Source organism: Sesamum indicum, linkage group LG13, assembly GCF_026168435.1.
Source record: "Sesamum indicum cultivar Baizhima isolate 11 linkage group LG13, ASM2616843v1, whole genome shotgun sequence".
In the NCBI taxonomy this organism is placed as follows: domain Eukaryota; kingdom Viridiplantae; phylum Streptophyta; class Magnoliopsida; order Lamiales; family Pedaliaceae; genus Sesamum; species Sesamum indicum.
This window is the reverse complement of record NC_142669.1, coordinates 14,554,498-14,569,883: the sequence shown is the minus strand read 5'-3', so window position 1 is coordinate 14,569,883 and position 15,386 is coordinate 14,554,498. Positions and strand designations below refer to the sequence as shown.

Genomic DNA, 15,386 nt, shown 5'->3' with positions numbered 1-15,386 from the left:
CCACTGCGCCTACTAAGGCCCCCTTCCTTCTCGTGTGGAAATAATATTTCATTGAAGTCCCCTATACACTATGGGCAAACCAAAGCTTTTCAAAGCTGTCTGAGTAACCCCTACGACTCCTTCCGTTTGCCTGTATCAGGATGTCCATAGAAACTAGTGAAGTGCCATCTATCCCACTCATTTAAATGCAATTATTGTACCAGCAAATCAGATTAAGATCTTTAAGAATTGAATTTAGTTAAATGCAAACTTCAATAAGCAAGATACGATCAATTCTCTTAACAATGAAGCGTAGAACCCCAATTATAAGTATCTGATGCTTAAGCTAGGTAGGTCAAAAGAAGAATATAAATGAAAGCCGTAAGAATGTTAAGGTTTCAAAAGTTGTCCCTGAAGCATGGGGGCGGCTTTTTATGAATTTTCGTTAATTGCATAATTTTACATAAACCATAGATATCAAAATAATCGAATAACCACAATGAATCCATATATATTAATTATGATTTAAAATGCACCAACACCAAATCTTATAGACCTTGAATTAATAAAACATATAAAAAAATTATATAATTATCTAAAGATCGAAAATATATGGTAAGAAGGTTTTGACACAACCTTCATGATATGTTCCCTCACATCAACAACAATCCAAAAGATAAAGAAGCTAATCAACACTATTAATATGTTTAACTTCTTTTTGTTTTTTTCTATATACAATCAAAGTCCATTATTCGCAAGTCGGACAGCATCTTACATAAAGAACTCGTGAAAACAAAAGAATCCAAATCATACGTACTCCAATATGTCTGAAACTCTGCGAGCACATGTAGCACGAAGTTGTCGACAGACGAAACACATAAGATTATATCGTCAAAAAGGGACAAGAAAAGACATCAAATTTTTGTGTCATTAGTTTCTAAAAACTTTGTGCTAGAATCACACATATATGTATTGCATTCTAATTCTTCAACCACTGCTAGTTATATAAGATATCTATCATGTCGACGACGACGTCTTTCTATTGGTTTTTGACGTCAATTCTTCTTGTTCATCTCTGTTGAGGAGTCAGTGGCGGATGAAACTGAACGGTTACGCCCATACTCATTGCTTGTGGCTCCATATTCGCTGTTGCTGAAATCTTGGCTCGACATCACCATCTTCCTGAACTTCAACATGTCGGCATTGTAGGCGGAGGTGTCGTAGGCTTCTCCATTGCCGTTGGGGTTGTAAAGCGTGCTTTGCCCAGGCTTCACACCTTCATTCAAGTCCTCCAGCGACGAGTCTCCTTGTAAAGAACGTACAATCTAGTAGTCGTTTCTCATGTATTAGATAGATATCCGATTTGCTTTGACCACTCAAAGCTGCGTATTTAACTCAAAATCTTGTCTCAAGAAAATGAGGGTCGATTGCATTTTACTCTAACGTGATAATATTCATAGATTAAAGATTAAAAAAAATAATAATAAAAGTCATTGAGTCCCTCCTCATTTATAGTCTATTTATATAAATCACTTTTATCTTTTAAAAAAGAACATATAAATCCATCATATACCTTAACATCATTTACATAAACCGTCCCTTTTTCTGAAACATTAGGTAAACACTTACCAAAAACGTCAACATCATTATACAAACTACTCCTGATTTTTTGTTGCTAAAGGTATTTCTTGTAATCACGCAAAAGACAACAATAGTTTCTATAAATAGATTAAGATCAATAGTGTAAAGGATTAAAGGCAATTTTTGTCCAACAACTTCAAGTCATTCTCGTTTTAGTCCTCCAAGTTACTAGAGTTCTATTTTTGTCCCGTAAAACTGAAAAAATCTCAATTTTGGTACAAATTTGATCGGAAAGTTGAGTCACTCGTCGGAAAAAGTCACATGCCATGCATGTGACTTTTTAAATTGGGACTTGCATTGTGATTGGCTAAAAATGAAAGGTTTAAAGGCAATTTTCATCCCCTAACTTCAGGCTATTTTCGTTTTAATCCCCTAACTTCAGGCCATGTCTTCACCACATCATTTTTTTTAGCCAATCACACTGCAAGCCCCAATTAAAAAGTCGCATGCCTGACATGTGACTTTTTCTGGATAGTAACTCAACTTTCCAACCAAATTTGTACCAAAATTGAGATTTTTTTCAATTTTACGGGACCAAAATGGAACCCTAGTAACTTAGGGAACTAAAACGAGAATGGCCTGAAATTAGGGGACGAAAATTGCCTTTAAATCTAGTGTAAATATAATTTTTCTTTATTATTATAAATATATTATTAATTATTTATAATGATAATTTTATGCACAATTATGAATAGTTAATGATGATTATATTGAAGGAGATAGGTAGTTTGTACCTGGCTCATCTTAGGGCGCCTTCTTGCAGAATGACGTATACTGGCAGCAGCACAGGCAGCCATGCGAGCTACCTCATGGGCGACATAGTTTTCCCCAAGCCGACGATCCACCAGTTCCGCGTAGTTCCCATCTTCCAATGCTTTTGATAGAAGAGGCCTCGCCTGTTTCCAAACCAATAAATAAATTATAATCAGTTTCATACTTAATTCTTGATTAAAGTATCCCAAATATGTTTATTTTCCACCATTTCCTCAATATTATTTTTCTATCGATAATTATTTGCTTGTGCATATCATTGATTAATTTTTTTTATTAGATAAATATAATGAAAGAACTAATTTATGCAGACACATTTAATATACTTTGATTATTGGAAAGTTATAGTCCGAATTAAGTTCGGCAGAATCAAATCAATCGCAGAATATGTGTGATACACTTTCTATGTGAAAGGTCACTTTCCTCTAACTGTACACCAATCACACTACAAATGTATTGAACTTGTTATATAATTAGTTCAGGTTTGGCCCAATCAGGTCCAAACTATAATTTCCCTTGATTATTACTATTATATATTAGGGTTCATAGTCCTAGAGAATCTGATTTTGGTAGATAAAATATGGATCGACTAAAATGTCCTTGTACCAATTTTCTCAATAAATAACTATCTCCCATTGAGTGAAGTAGTGCGTTTTATTTTTTATCTTTATCTCATTTGATTAAATAAGTATAATGAATAATATAAAATAAACACAAACATCAAATGTATTTGGACTGCTAAGTATACATGAAAATTTGAAAAGATGAATGGATAACAAACCCAGTCTACTAAGCTATCTTCAGTCATGTTAGAAGAGTCTATAGGTCGACGGCCAGTGATGAGTTCCAAGAGCATCACTCCAAATGAGAAAACATCTGATTTTTCTGTCAGCTTCCCGCTTGATGCGTACTCAGGCGCTAGGTACCTGCAATCATTCCCTAATCAGCAAACACTACAAAATAAATTAATTATTTTCTAAATAATAAATCACTATATTTTAAAAAAATTATAACAAATCAATCCTAAAATCTATTCGAAAATTTAAGTTTGACTTTGGTTAATCAATTTAATTCGCTATGATTGTACATATTATCAAAAGATTTGCATAGTAGTCGTTGCAAATTTGCAGTTAATTAATATTTGTCATAATTTTTTATTTTTAACCATAATACTAACCGTAGTGGAAAGTCGTATTTTTTCCGGTTAAATATCTATTTCATGAGGGATTAATTCTCCCACCATAAAAGACAAAGACAGAAGTTGAAATTTCTTTACAAATGCAGGAAATATTGTGGAATTAAATAATTGAATTAATGGCCTGCATGTTAAGATATTAATATTAAATGATTCTCTTTTCTAACAACTTATATTTTGACATGATATGGTCATTCAACATGGTATCCGAATCAAGCCAAATAAAAGGTTCTAGATTCAAATTTAAATGACGCCTTTTAAATTTATAAAAGAAAAATTTCACGTATAGGGTTTGCATTGAACATGAGCAAGGCATGTTCAAGTATTAATATTAAATGATTTCTCTGCTCTAATAATTATAAATGAGATAAATCGTTTAATAATGTATCGAATGGTACGACTTACCCAAAAGTTCCCATGACACGTGTGGAGACATGAGTGTAATTATCTGAAGTGAGTTTAGCCAAACCAAAATCAGCCACCTAAATAAAATAAGTAAAAGAATCATAATATCAACATAAGCGTACAACCAATTGAAATTGAATTTTCTATTACAAATCATATTATATTCTTTATTCCACTTAATAAACATGTCCCATATATATAAAAATCACCTAATTATTTTATATACATAACATGTATATATAGTAAATGAAAGAAAAAAATTGTAATTTTAGTCTTTTAACAATAATTTTATCTTTTTTATAAAAAAATTTACACAATGAAATAAAAATGGTTGGATTTACAAAAATGACCCAAAAAGTGACTTGACTAGTTTAATTGGGTGCACGTTTTCGGCCATTTTTATTCTTAATATGTAAAATTTTTAAAATTATGGATGAAATTTGTCAAAAAAAAATTGCATGGTTAATATTGCCGATCTTCATATATATAAAGTTACAATAGCAATTTTTTTTAAATAGAATAAGAAATGTAATGAAATTCAAAATAGAAAATTCAATCCACAACTAATCATCATTCTTTACCACAAATGTGGTAAATATATATATATTACCATAGCTTCAAAGTTGTAGTCAAGAAGAATGTTTGCAGCTTTGATATCACGATGGATAATTCGAGGGTGGCCTGATTTCACATACCAAAATTCATCAGGAAGAAATATATATATATATATATATGTATATTTATATATAACACACATATATAGGTTTAATTGAAGTGGATGAGGAAACTTGAAACAGCATATATCTTACAATCTTCATGCAAGTAAGCAAGCCCCTTTGCTGATCCCACTGCAATACGGAGCCTAGTTGACCAATCCATCACTGGCTGACCTTTTCCTGCAATTATATAATTTTTTTTATAATATTGCGAGTGATATGCACGAGGTGTGGTTTTTTATATTAAGATGTTCTTTTGATATTTTTTTTTAAATTAATAGGTTTTTTATCGATTTCAATATCATACATTTATCTTGGATTTAGCCCACTAATTAATATATATAATTACTGATAATATTAAAATTATAATATAATATTTTAATTTTTTATTTTCTCTTAATATGTCTAGATTAGAAATGAAGTCAGTAGAATATAATTATGTATCAACTCTTCGAAAATAAAAACATAAATTAAAATGATAGCTTCTGAGACGAGGTCTAATTACACAAATGCTCTATATATACGCAAATGCTCCATACGTGTCTTTAGTGCAATGCATGTTTATGCTAAAATTTTATTACTGAATGGGTGGTGTATTTGTAATTACAGTTACAATCTTAATAGTGTAATTAATTATAAATTTGTAAAAAGCAAAGGTATTTGTATAATTAATGAAAGTTAAGGGGTGGTAAACGTAATAAGAAGAAAACTAGAGAACTTACCATGAAGATGGAACTCCAAAGTCTTATTGGGAACAAAGTCATAGACAAGCATTCTCCGGCCATTAGCAATGCAATAGCCAACGAGGGACACAAGGTGGCGATGATGCACCCGGCTAATGATTTCAACCTCAGCCTGGAACTCCCGCTCTCCTTGTCCACTCCCCGACTTCAGGCTCTTCACCGCCACCTCCTTCTTATCAGCCAACACACCCTTATGCACCAACCCAAACCCGCCCTGCCCCAACAGATTCGACTGAGAGAATCCGCCTGTCGCCGCTGCTAACTCTTCATAACAAAACTGAATGATCGCCCCAATGTTGGGCGACAGAGGCGGCATCTGAATATGGTGGTTCCCCGAACAACCTGAGCTGAAATCACTGCTCGTGTTTCCTGCTCCTGGTGGTGGTGCTCCCCCCCACCCGCCGTTGCTGCCGGGCGTCCACACGTAGCCACCCCCCGGAGTTTGGGGACTCTGCCACTGTGTTGGATCATTGTAGTATTGATTAGTACCACCTGAACCCAGAAACCACTACTTAAACATGTAGACCTAATTATATATACATGATGACTACCTTCAGTTTTTATGAATGGAAATCATGTGGTCTTGAGAAAGTGAGGGTAAAACAGGGAATAATGATTTTTTCATTCTTGTGATCGTGGTGGTAGGTTGTCACCTTTGCTCTACTTCCATTCAATTTTGCAATTTCATGTTCTTTTAAAAAACGAAATTGCAAATTTGATCCATTTTTTGTTTGAAAATACCAATTTCACCTTAAATAGACAAATGATTCGTACGTGACAACCTTCTTCTACAGTGCATTTGGCAGTTTTCAATAGGAATCATATCAAATATCTAATTTTTTAAAATTATTGTCCTTAATTATAAAATTAATATCAAAGCCAAAAATGTATTTTTCGTGGTGTGTGAATAAGTCGAAGCTAAAATTGAGCATCTGAAATTAAAATTTAAGCTCAAGTTCAAACTTATTACGAAATATTCAATTCGAGTTCCAGTTGAAATTCAAATACGAACTTTTCTACATAAAATAAATAAATAAATAAATATGCTACTTAGTGATTGAATACAATTATGAATCATTTTTTCTTATAATATTGTAATCGTGCAACTACCAATAAAATCATGTTTATACATAAGATTATTGAGTTAAATATATGCAATCTTAGCATTACATATCATTAAGCTCGACCCCACTTGCACCGCTAAGGGGAAATAACATTTTTCATTTCATAATGTAGAATTTTTACACTTTTGATCTCATTGATTACGAAACTCTCAATTTTGGTCCTGTAACTTGTAAAAAGTAGCACTTTTGGTCCCATGACACATTTTCTTTATATATGTCACGTACTTTACACATGACAGTTAGAGTCTATACACTTTTGGTCCCATATGTTACAGGATTCTCAATTTTAGTCTCATAACTTTAAAAAAGTAACACTTTTGGTCCCCAAACACTTAACGACCACGTAGCCTTTTCCATTAAATATCTATCGAAAAGGTATCATGGAACCAAAACTACTACTTTTTTAAAATTATGGGATCAAAAATAAAAATTCCTTAATCAATAGAATCAAAAATTAAAAAACCTTAAATTACGAAATGCAATTTCCCCCAACACTACACTAGATTGATGTATTATAGACAAGCACTGTAGTATTTGATTCAGCAATGATTTATGTTCACGTCAATGGAAACTATAAATTGAAATTTAAATTGACAATCATATTAATATTCAAATAGGGAAGAATTAAAGTAGTTGATGTAATATGGGGGGAATTCTAGCTTGGACAAAATTCGGTCAAGCCCAAACTACTGGTATACTTGGTGCATTTTGCATTATCTAAATAGTTTATTGTTTAAAAAGAAGGGAAAAGTATTATTTTAGTTCGTTAAATATGTTTAATTTTAATTTTAGTTCGACAATTATGTCCATTTTTGTTTAGGTCCAGTAACTTACAAAATTGCTTACTTTTAGTCCTCTGGCAAATTTTCGGATAATTTTACCCCTATGAGTGCATATGAACTAAAACTGTCTTTCAAAAGTTGCATAGTGGTAAAATTGTCCAAAAATCTGCCAAAAGACTAAAAGTAAGCAATTTTGTAAGTTACTGAATCTAAACAAAAATGGACATAGTTATCGGACTAAAATTAAAATTAGGCATACTTAGCAGACCAAAATAATACTTTTTCCTAAAAAGAATGATCAATTTCATGATTAGTGTCATAACTCTCATAATATGATTCGATATAATGTGACCAAATGTAGTTGGAAAAAATATATCTTTCATTTGATAATTGTAGTGGGGTGACATTTTGGGTTTACTTTGATTTCAATTTTGAAATTGAGAATAAATTTTTTATTTTAAAAAAAAAAAGCAAATTTAGTTTAATTTCTATTGAAAAAAATATCAATTTCATCGGAAAAAGGCATATATTTGGCACGTACAACAATTCACCTTTTCCAGCAAAAATTGGATCAAATGTGTTATTTTTTTCTTAAATTACAATTTTCAATTACAAAATTTAAATCAGAGTGGATTAAAAGTGTCACCTCTTTATATGTACAGGATGAAAAAAGCATTTTAATTTCAAGAAAAAAGTTTTTTCTCATTGCATGTCTAATAAATATCTAAGCCATTTCCATATCATGTTTATATTCAAAAAGTATGTGACGCTGCACAAGACAACCTTTCTAAAGGGATTTTGTAATAACTTTTGTTTTGTTGTGTTTTTGTTGTAAGAATAAGTTGTCGAAAAAAGTGGTAAGTGTAAATGTAATAAAAGTTGTGCATATTTGAAAGTAAAAGTGAAAAATAAAATAAAAATAACCAGAATGTTAACATTTAGGTATAATTACACTTTCCTCTCCTGAAGTTTGGTATAGTTACACGTAGATTTCCTGAAGTTTAAAAAATTATATCTAGCACCCCTAAAGTTTGTTTTTACTTAACAAATAAGTTCCTTCTTCAGTAAAAATTCACTAAATTTGTTGATATTAACAACAAAAAACCTGAATAAAATTGATATTTATCCTCATTTGACTTATTACTGACTTATTATTTACTAATATAGGGACTTATTTGTTAGACGAAAACAAATCTCAGGGGTGTTAGATGTAATTTTTCAAACTATAGGGTATTTATGTGTAATTATATCAAATTTCAGGAAAGAAGAGTGTAAATATCCCTAACATTTACAGTTTTATGAATAATTAATCATAGAAATCGATAATAAATTACTTATAATTTTTTATATAAATTAATTTAATTTAAATAGTTCAAGAACAAAAATTTATAAATAAATAAAATAATATTTTCACCTAATTTTTAGCAAAAAAGTTCCAGAAGCTAAGTACTTAATTATGATGAATTTTTCTGTTAAAATTAAGTTGAAAAAAATGTTGTTAATTTACATTTGACAACTTATTCAGAACACTTCCTACATCAAGAATGATGCAACTTATTTTGTGATAGGTGATGATTAAGCAAAACTGCGTATATATATATAATGATTGAGAAAGTAAAGTTAAATCTGCAAACCTTTAGGCCGGTGTCCAGGATCCATATAGTATTGTGGCTTCTTCCGCTTCCTCATACATACGAGGCAGACAATGATAAATGCAAGAATCGCTAATCCCCCACCAGCAATTCCAGTAATAATAGCTAATGATTGCGGCGGCAAATCAGTAGGGTCACCTGACGTCGTCGTCGTGTTACCTGATGATGCTGAGATTGGAGGATGCGGAGGAGAGTGGACGGAGGCCGGATGTTTATGTGAAGCAATTGAGGTTGGTGGGGGCGGAGAAAAGACCCCTGCCTGGGAAACTGTTGCGGAGGAAGAATGATTTGCTGGAGCAGGATTTGCAGGAGCTGGCACTGACGGCGTAGCCGGCGGCGGAGGCGAGTATCCGGGAGAAGTTGTCGACACCCAAGCAACTGGAGGTGGAGAAGAATGAGACTGTTCATGTGTTGAAGATGGGGGCGGAGGCGAATGTGAATGTGAATGTGAATGTGACCTTGGTGGAGGCGGAGGCGAAGAAACAGGCGGTGGGGACGAGTCTGGAGGCGAAGAAGTTGGTGGTGCGGGTGCCGGGGGCGGCGGGGTAGAAGTTGATGGTTCTGATGCTGGTGGGGGCGGTGATGATTTATCTGGCGGCGGTGGGGATGATTTTGATGGTGATGAAGATTTTTCTCGCTCCGGCGGTGGAGATTCAGACGGCGGAGGAGGAGGAGAGGGTGGGGGTGGGGCTGGAGCTGGCGGTGTGTCGTCGCCGTCGTCTGATGACAAACTAGTTTTATAAGAAGAAGGATCTCTATTTATATCATACTGTATAAATACCGGAGTCGTCTTAGGCGATGAAGCCATCGATCACATGCATGCACACCGGCCGCCCGGAAGAAGCTCCTCCTTTGACTCTCCCGCAAAAACTGCTCTTCACAAAATTCCACCACACCTGAACTGATTGATGTATTCATTCATTACCGGAACAACGACGAAGAAGAAGAAGATGATGACACATGCATGCAAACATAGCATTTCGGGTCAATTATTAACCATAGAAAACCAAAGGTTTGAAGCCAAGAAACACACCAACACGCACAAGCACACATGGGATGGCACATTGGGGAAACAAGAAACCCTGGAAATGCACGTACGTTTCTTGCAAACAATTGTTAATTTCATGCACACCAACATTGTTTGACTTAATGAATTTGTGAAAGAATGAGTATATGAACGATGAAGACATGATGATTTTGCTGTGTAGTGTTTGTGGTGTTTTGGAGAATAAAAATTTTACCTGAATTCAGAAGATTGATCGTCTTCAAAAGGTAAGATAGGGAAATTATTGCAATGCGTTTCTTGCCATCTTACAAGGGGCCAACCCAGCCTTTGCCTTCCTATAAAAAAGGTCTTCTTTCTCCTCTCTCTCTCTCTCTCTCTCTACAATTTACCCTTTTCCAACACCTCCAATTTGGTAGGAGGTTAGTTATTTATTTCTCCTCTTTAACAGTCCTATTTTGGCTTTCTCATGTCCCCTTTATTTAATTTCTTTATTCCTACTTTTTTTCTAAATGGCACCAAACTATACTATCATAATTCTTTTTATTAATTTGTTTTAATTTTCAAGATTACTTCCGTTAGAAAAAATATGATGGCTTTCAACTATAAGTAATTATTATGATTAAAGTAAAGAATCGTAGTTGGTTTTAATTAACTATGGCTACACAACAGTTGTTAGACATTATTTTTGTAAGTGAGGTTAAAATATTTACTATAACTAAATATTATGATAAATATTTTGATCATAAATAAAATTATTGTAGCGAATATTTAATTAACTATGATGAAAACTTAAGTCTTTCAATGATTTGTTGATCAATAATAAATAATATATATTAATTTATTATAATTTTAAATCATGTGATTTATAATGTTGGGAATAATTATTATATAGTTTTCAAATATAAGATATACAGAGGAGTTGGAGAAGTATAGTTCTATTTTAGATGTGTCAACCCATTTCAAGATTTAATCTTCTATATTAATTTCTTATATACACAATAGAGGAAAAGATATTTTAGGGGCAAAAACTCAAGTAACGTGTTATATTATATCATCATTAATTCATAGTAATATTTATTTAATCTTTGCATTTATTTTAGGAAAAAATAATCTTTATTTATTAGTTATAATCACTGAGGTCAGTATAAATTGCTACCACTACACAAAGAAGATTACAAATTTATCACTATTGATGTGTCCAAAAAGACTCAAGTCTGACCAATAAATGAAGTAGGATATTTTGGATTTTGCAAGCTTCAAGAACTAGAACTTGCAAAACTGATAGTAGCATATGGATGTGAGGGTGCATGAACACATCAGGAGTCGAACGTTCATGATGCGCGCGGCATTAATGTGGATCTTGAATGATTTTTCTAGATGAATTGTGTAGATGAAACACGAGCATTCTATCTATAACACGAAAAGAAAGTGTGCTACTTTTATTGTCATGAACAGTTCCTTCCCATGACTATTCATATTGGAGGAATAAGCAACCATTGATTAGAAATTGATAGGAGAGGAAGAATGCAAGGCTGAAGCTTACAAGAGATGAAAGTCATCGTGTGGGTCGGTATAGTATGGTGGTTATAGATTTGCTGACACACCCACCAGGATACTGCATCGAGCACAAATCGAAGAAGAAAAACATCTCCTAGTATCTTCCACACTACAAGACACACTTGATACAACGACCTTGATATCATGCACATTGGAAAGAATGTACATGTGTTCGATAATATTTCATCACCATCATAGACATTAAGGACAAAATAAAGGACAATCTAAATGCACAAAAGAATTTGAAAAATATATATGCAATCGCCCAACGCTTGAGCTGGACAAAATGTGGACTGGACGCTATGCCGAAAGCACCATATACTCCCACTAAGGACCAGAAGAGGAGAACATATGATTGGGTGAGGTATTTGAGTGGTTACACCTCTAAACCTTATCAAATGCATCAACATGTCTGAGTTGAAGCTACATGACATGAAGAGCCACGACAGTTGTGTTTTTATGCAAAAATTGATCTCAGTTACCCTCCGATAGATGCTTCATATTCCAGGTCTGTGCTCGACAATGCCAGATGTCATGAAGGTGCATAAAGGTAGTGTCAATGTCACCATGTGCAACATTGAGAAAAATTGCCCTCCAACTTTCTTTGACTCGATGGTGAACATCATTGTTCACCTGCTACACTAGTCTTGTGTTGGAGGCCCCATGTAGTGTAGGTGGATGTACCCATTTGAAAGGTAAACCATTACTACCGAATATAGTTAATTCATATTATGCTTAGTTAAAAATGTGATAAAGTAATTATTGTCTTTAGTTATTTGAATTAAAGAAGAAGATGAATAACAACACACATGTGGAGGCTTTGATTTGCAAAACATACATTGTGAGGAAATAGATTTATTCACTTTCCCCTACTTTGAATCCCACCTTACTTGCAAGACATTGGGTTGGGGGAAAACATGATCTCAGGTAACAATGACATAATGCAATGGTATATATATTTTCAACCATCTTGACCAATCAAGTGGTGCTTTGAAAACGATATACTTAATTAGTCGAGCATGATATATAATTGAGACAATTCTCAAAAAAGAAGGTTTTGATGGTAAGACCAAATTTGATAAAAATCCATCAACTCGAACAAAATAATTGTTGGACGTGACTTCTCAAGCATGCATGCATACTTAGTAGCGACTTCTTCCAACTTCTATAGGCGAGATTCAAGCTTTCCTGCAGTCCAAGTAGATGCGAGCAAAACAGGTTGCTCCCGTTCCAACAAAAGAAGGAATGATTTTTCGCATCTATGATGGCTGGAGCCATGAGCGTTGTTTTGGGGGGTATGATAGTTGGCACCAAATTGAAAGGATTAGCGCCCCCTTCAAACCAACATAACAGGGCTCCTTTGCTGAAAAAAAGAAAGAAAGAAAAACAATCCATTCAAGTGGAAAACCAGAGATTTCACCAAAAAAAATTATTTAATTCTCTACTTTCAAACAGTGGTTAAAAGAGTTTTCGCCAATGAGATTCGAACTCGTGTCAACTAAAATTACAAAAATACTCTTTTTGCCACTTGAACTAAAACCAACATACATCTTTTATAATTAGTCCATATACAATGCATAAAAAAAAGCGCAACTGACGTTAGTTTTGTAAGTCTCCCCATTTTTGGAAATACATTTTCTGTAATAAATTTATAAATAAGACTAATATTTATCCTATAACTTCCATCAAATAAAGTGAACAACATACAAAATCATGTTTATTTTGAGTGATTGGGCTGATGGGACTCATGATAAAATAACGGGCTCATAAACGAAACCCTGTGGAGGTGGGAGAATCTAAATTATCCATAATTAATATTTATGGCTCCTTTATATCAAATTACTAAAATATCCTTCCTTTATATAAGATAAGATTATAAGTCATACTTGACCATATTCTATTTAATCCCAATCTATTATCACCCAAATATCACATCTTGTAAAGTATTTGGAGTGATCAATAGTCAAATGCTCTCAAGTGCTACATTTTTCTTCAAGTTTATATGTCTTTTGTAATTAATCAAGTACCAAAATGATATCAATGCCAAATTAAAATACTAATTAAGTTATTCGTAATTATTCAATTATCAAAATAAGATTAATGGCAAAATCGGATACCCAATAATGTTTAAACTTAAAAGTTCCTATGCAACTTCTATTTTCTTTAGGTATCGTTTAGGGGCGTTTGCGGACGTTTATTTTAAGGTTTTATTATCTTATTGTTGAAAATAAATTGAAAAGAGTGTTTTTATAATATTTTATTTTATTTTTGAACTGTATAAAATTAAGTTAATTTAAACAAAAAAATATGAGCATCTTCTTGCCAACTTCAGCAACTATTAATAAAATTATAAATACTAAATTATTTATTTACACTTAAAAAGAATTTTTATTAAAAGAAAAAAAAAGACAAAGGTTTTACAAACACAACCTTGAACTTTGTCGAAAATCACAAATAATATTATACTACTATGTGATATATAGGCGCACAAATTATAAAAGGGATGATTACATTGACACCCACTAAATTATGATTTATTTACATAAATTATTATTATCGTTTGCATAATTACATAAACTACACTTAAAGATTAAAATAGGAATAGTTTGTGTAATAATACTAAAATTTTTAGGAGAGTGTGTAATTTTTTAAAAAAATAAAAAATAATTTATGTAAGTAATATAAATATTTTGGTGTATTGTATGTATAATTATTTAAAAATATAAATAATTTATTTAAATAAATCATAAATTAAAGAGTGTAAATGTAATTATCCCATTATAAATTTTTTTGGGAACTTACAACGAATGTCAACCAAAGCATTGTTCGCTAGGAAGCGGGCCGGGAATTGATCCCTGCTCAAAGTACTGCAGCCCGAACACAACAACAATGGCGAGCAACGACAAGTACGAGAGGCCCTCAACAGCTCCCAACAGGCCAAATGGCCCGTTGGGCAGGCCCGAACCCGTTTTCGTCTTGGTGTACAGCGACCAAGCCACAATGCCTACCACTGCCAGGTAGCTCACTCCTTCCAGTGCACCTATAGACCCACCGGGGCCGGGCGGCAGCCCGCAACCGGTAGTCTTGAGAGTGTAAAGCGACCACCCGATGACCGGAGTAGCAACTAATCCGGAGACGACAGCGGCCGTCTCAGCGGCGGTGGTGGTGACGCTTTCATCACCGCTTTGCTTGGCCATGGCGTGGAGATTGATCGGAGGCCGCCGCTGCCTGAGTTTCGCCCTATAGTGAGTGAAAGGGCGGTGGTTTCGAGGCGGCAGCAGCGGCGTGGGAGATGGGGACAGGAGTAGTAACATCTTTGAAGCGTGCATCGATACGGTGTCGGATTGAGTGTTGTGTGTGTGTTTACAGATGGAAGATTTCGAGTGGAGAATCCACCTTATCCACTGCCTCTTGGAAGAAGAGAGTGTTTTTTTGTGATATGATGCTCAACCACATGTGTAGCTACTATTTTTTTAATTTTTCCTTTCCCGATTACAAGGAGCTCTTTTAAATTTTATAAAATTATAAATATATTTTTATTATTTAAAAAATTATTAATATTTATAATTTTAATCACCGTCTAACAATTAACTCAATCCGTTAGTTTTCATTAGACGTTCATTTTTTTTTTGCAGTGAATTAATAAAAATTACATTATGAACTATGAACTATAATTTACTTATTTTGTAAAATTTTTTAAAATTTTGTTATGGACTAAGTTGATAATTTTTTAATTTTTTTCATTGGCCTCGTTCGAAATTTCTATATTTTTTATTTTTTTAAAAGGAAAAAGGATACAGTATACACAAAATTAA

General features: G+C 33.3%; 2 protein-coding genes across 2 annotated transcripts; both read right to left on the bottom strand.

The window, feature by feature from the left end:
• Nucleotides 1–541: 541 nt before the first annotated feature.
• On the bottom strand, nucleotides 542–10,350 carry LOC105176112 (proline-rich receptor-like protein kinase PERK4). The gene is made up of 9 exons (XM_011098816.3): nucleotides 10,250–10,350; nucleotides 8,991–9,904; nucleotides 5,430–5,942; nucleotides 4,801–4,887; nucleotides 4,602–4,672; nucleotides 3,992–4,068; nucleotides 3,173–3,317; nucleotides 2,355–2,516; nucleotides 542–1,304 (listed from the first exon to the last, which is right to left on the bottom strand). Exons 2-9 carry the CDS (start codon nucleotides 9,814–9,816, stop codon nucleotides 1,035–1,037), a joined length of 2,151 nt encoding a protein of 716 aa, XP_011097118.1. The 5' UTR covers nucleotides 9,817–9,904; nucleotides 10,250–10,350; the 3' UTR covers nucleotides 542–1,034.
• Nucleotides 10,351–12,510: 2,160 nt separating this feature from the next.
• On the bottom strand, nucleotides 12,511–15,043 carry LOC105176111 (anti-muellerian hormone type-2 receptor). The gene is made up of 2 exons (XM_011098815.3): nucleotides 14,374–15,043; nucleotides 12,511–12,934 (listed from the first exon to the last, which is right to left on the bottom strand). The coding sequence occupies exon 1, from the start codon at nucleotides 14,898–14,900 to the stop codon at nucleotides 14,382–14,384; it is 519 nt and encodes a 172-aa protein (XP_011097117.1). The 5' UTR covers nucleotides 14,901–15,043; the 3' UTR covers nucleotides 12,511–12,934; nucleotides 14,374–14,381.
• Nucleotides 15,044–15,386: the final 343 nt, after the last annotated feature.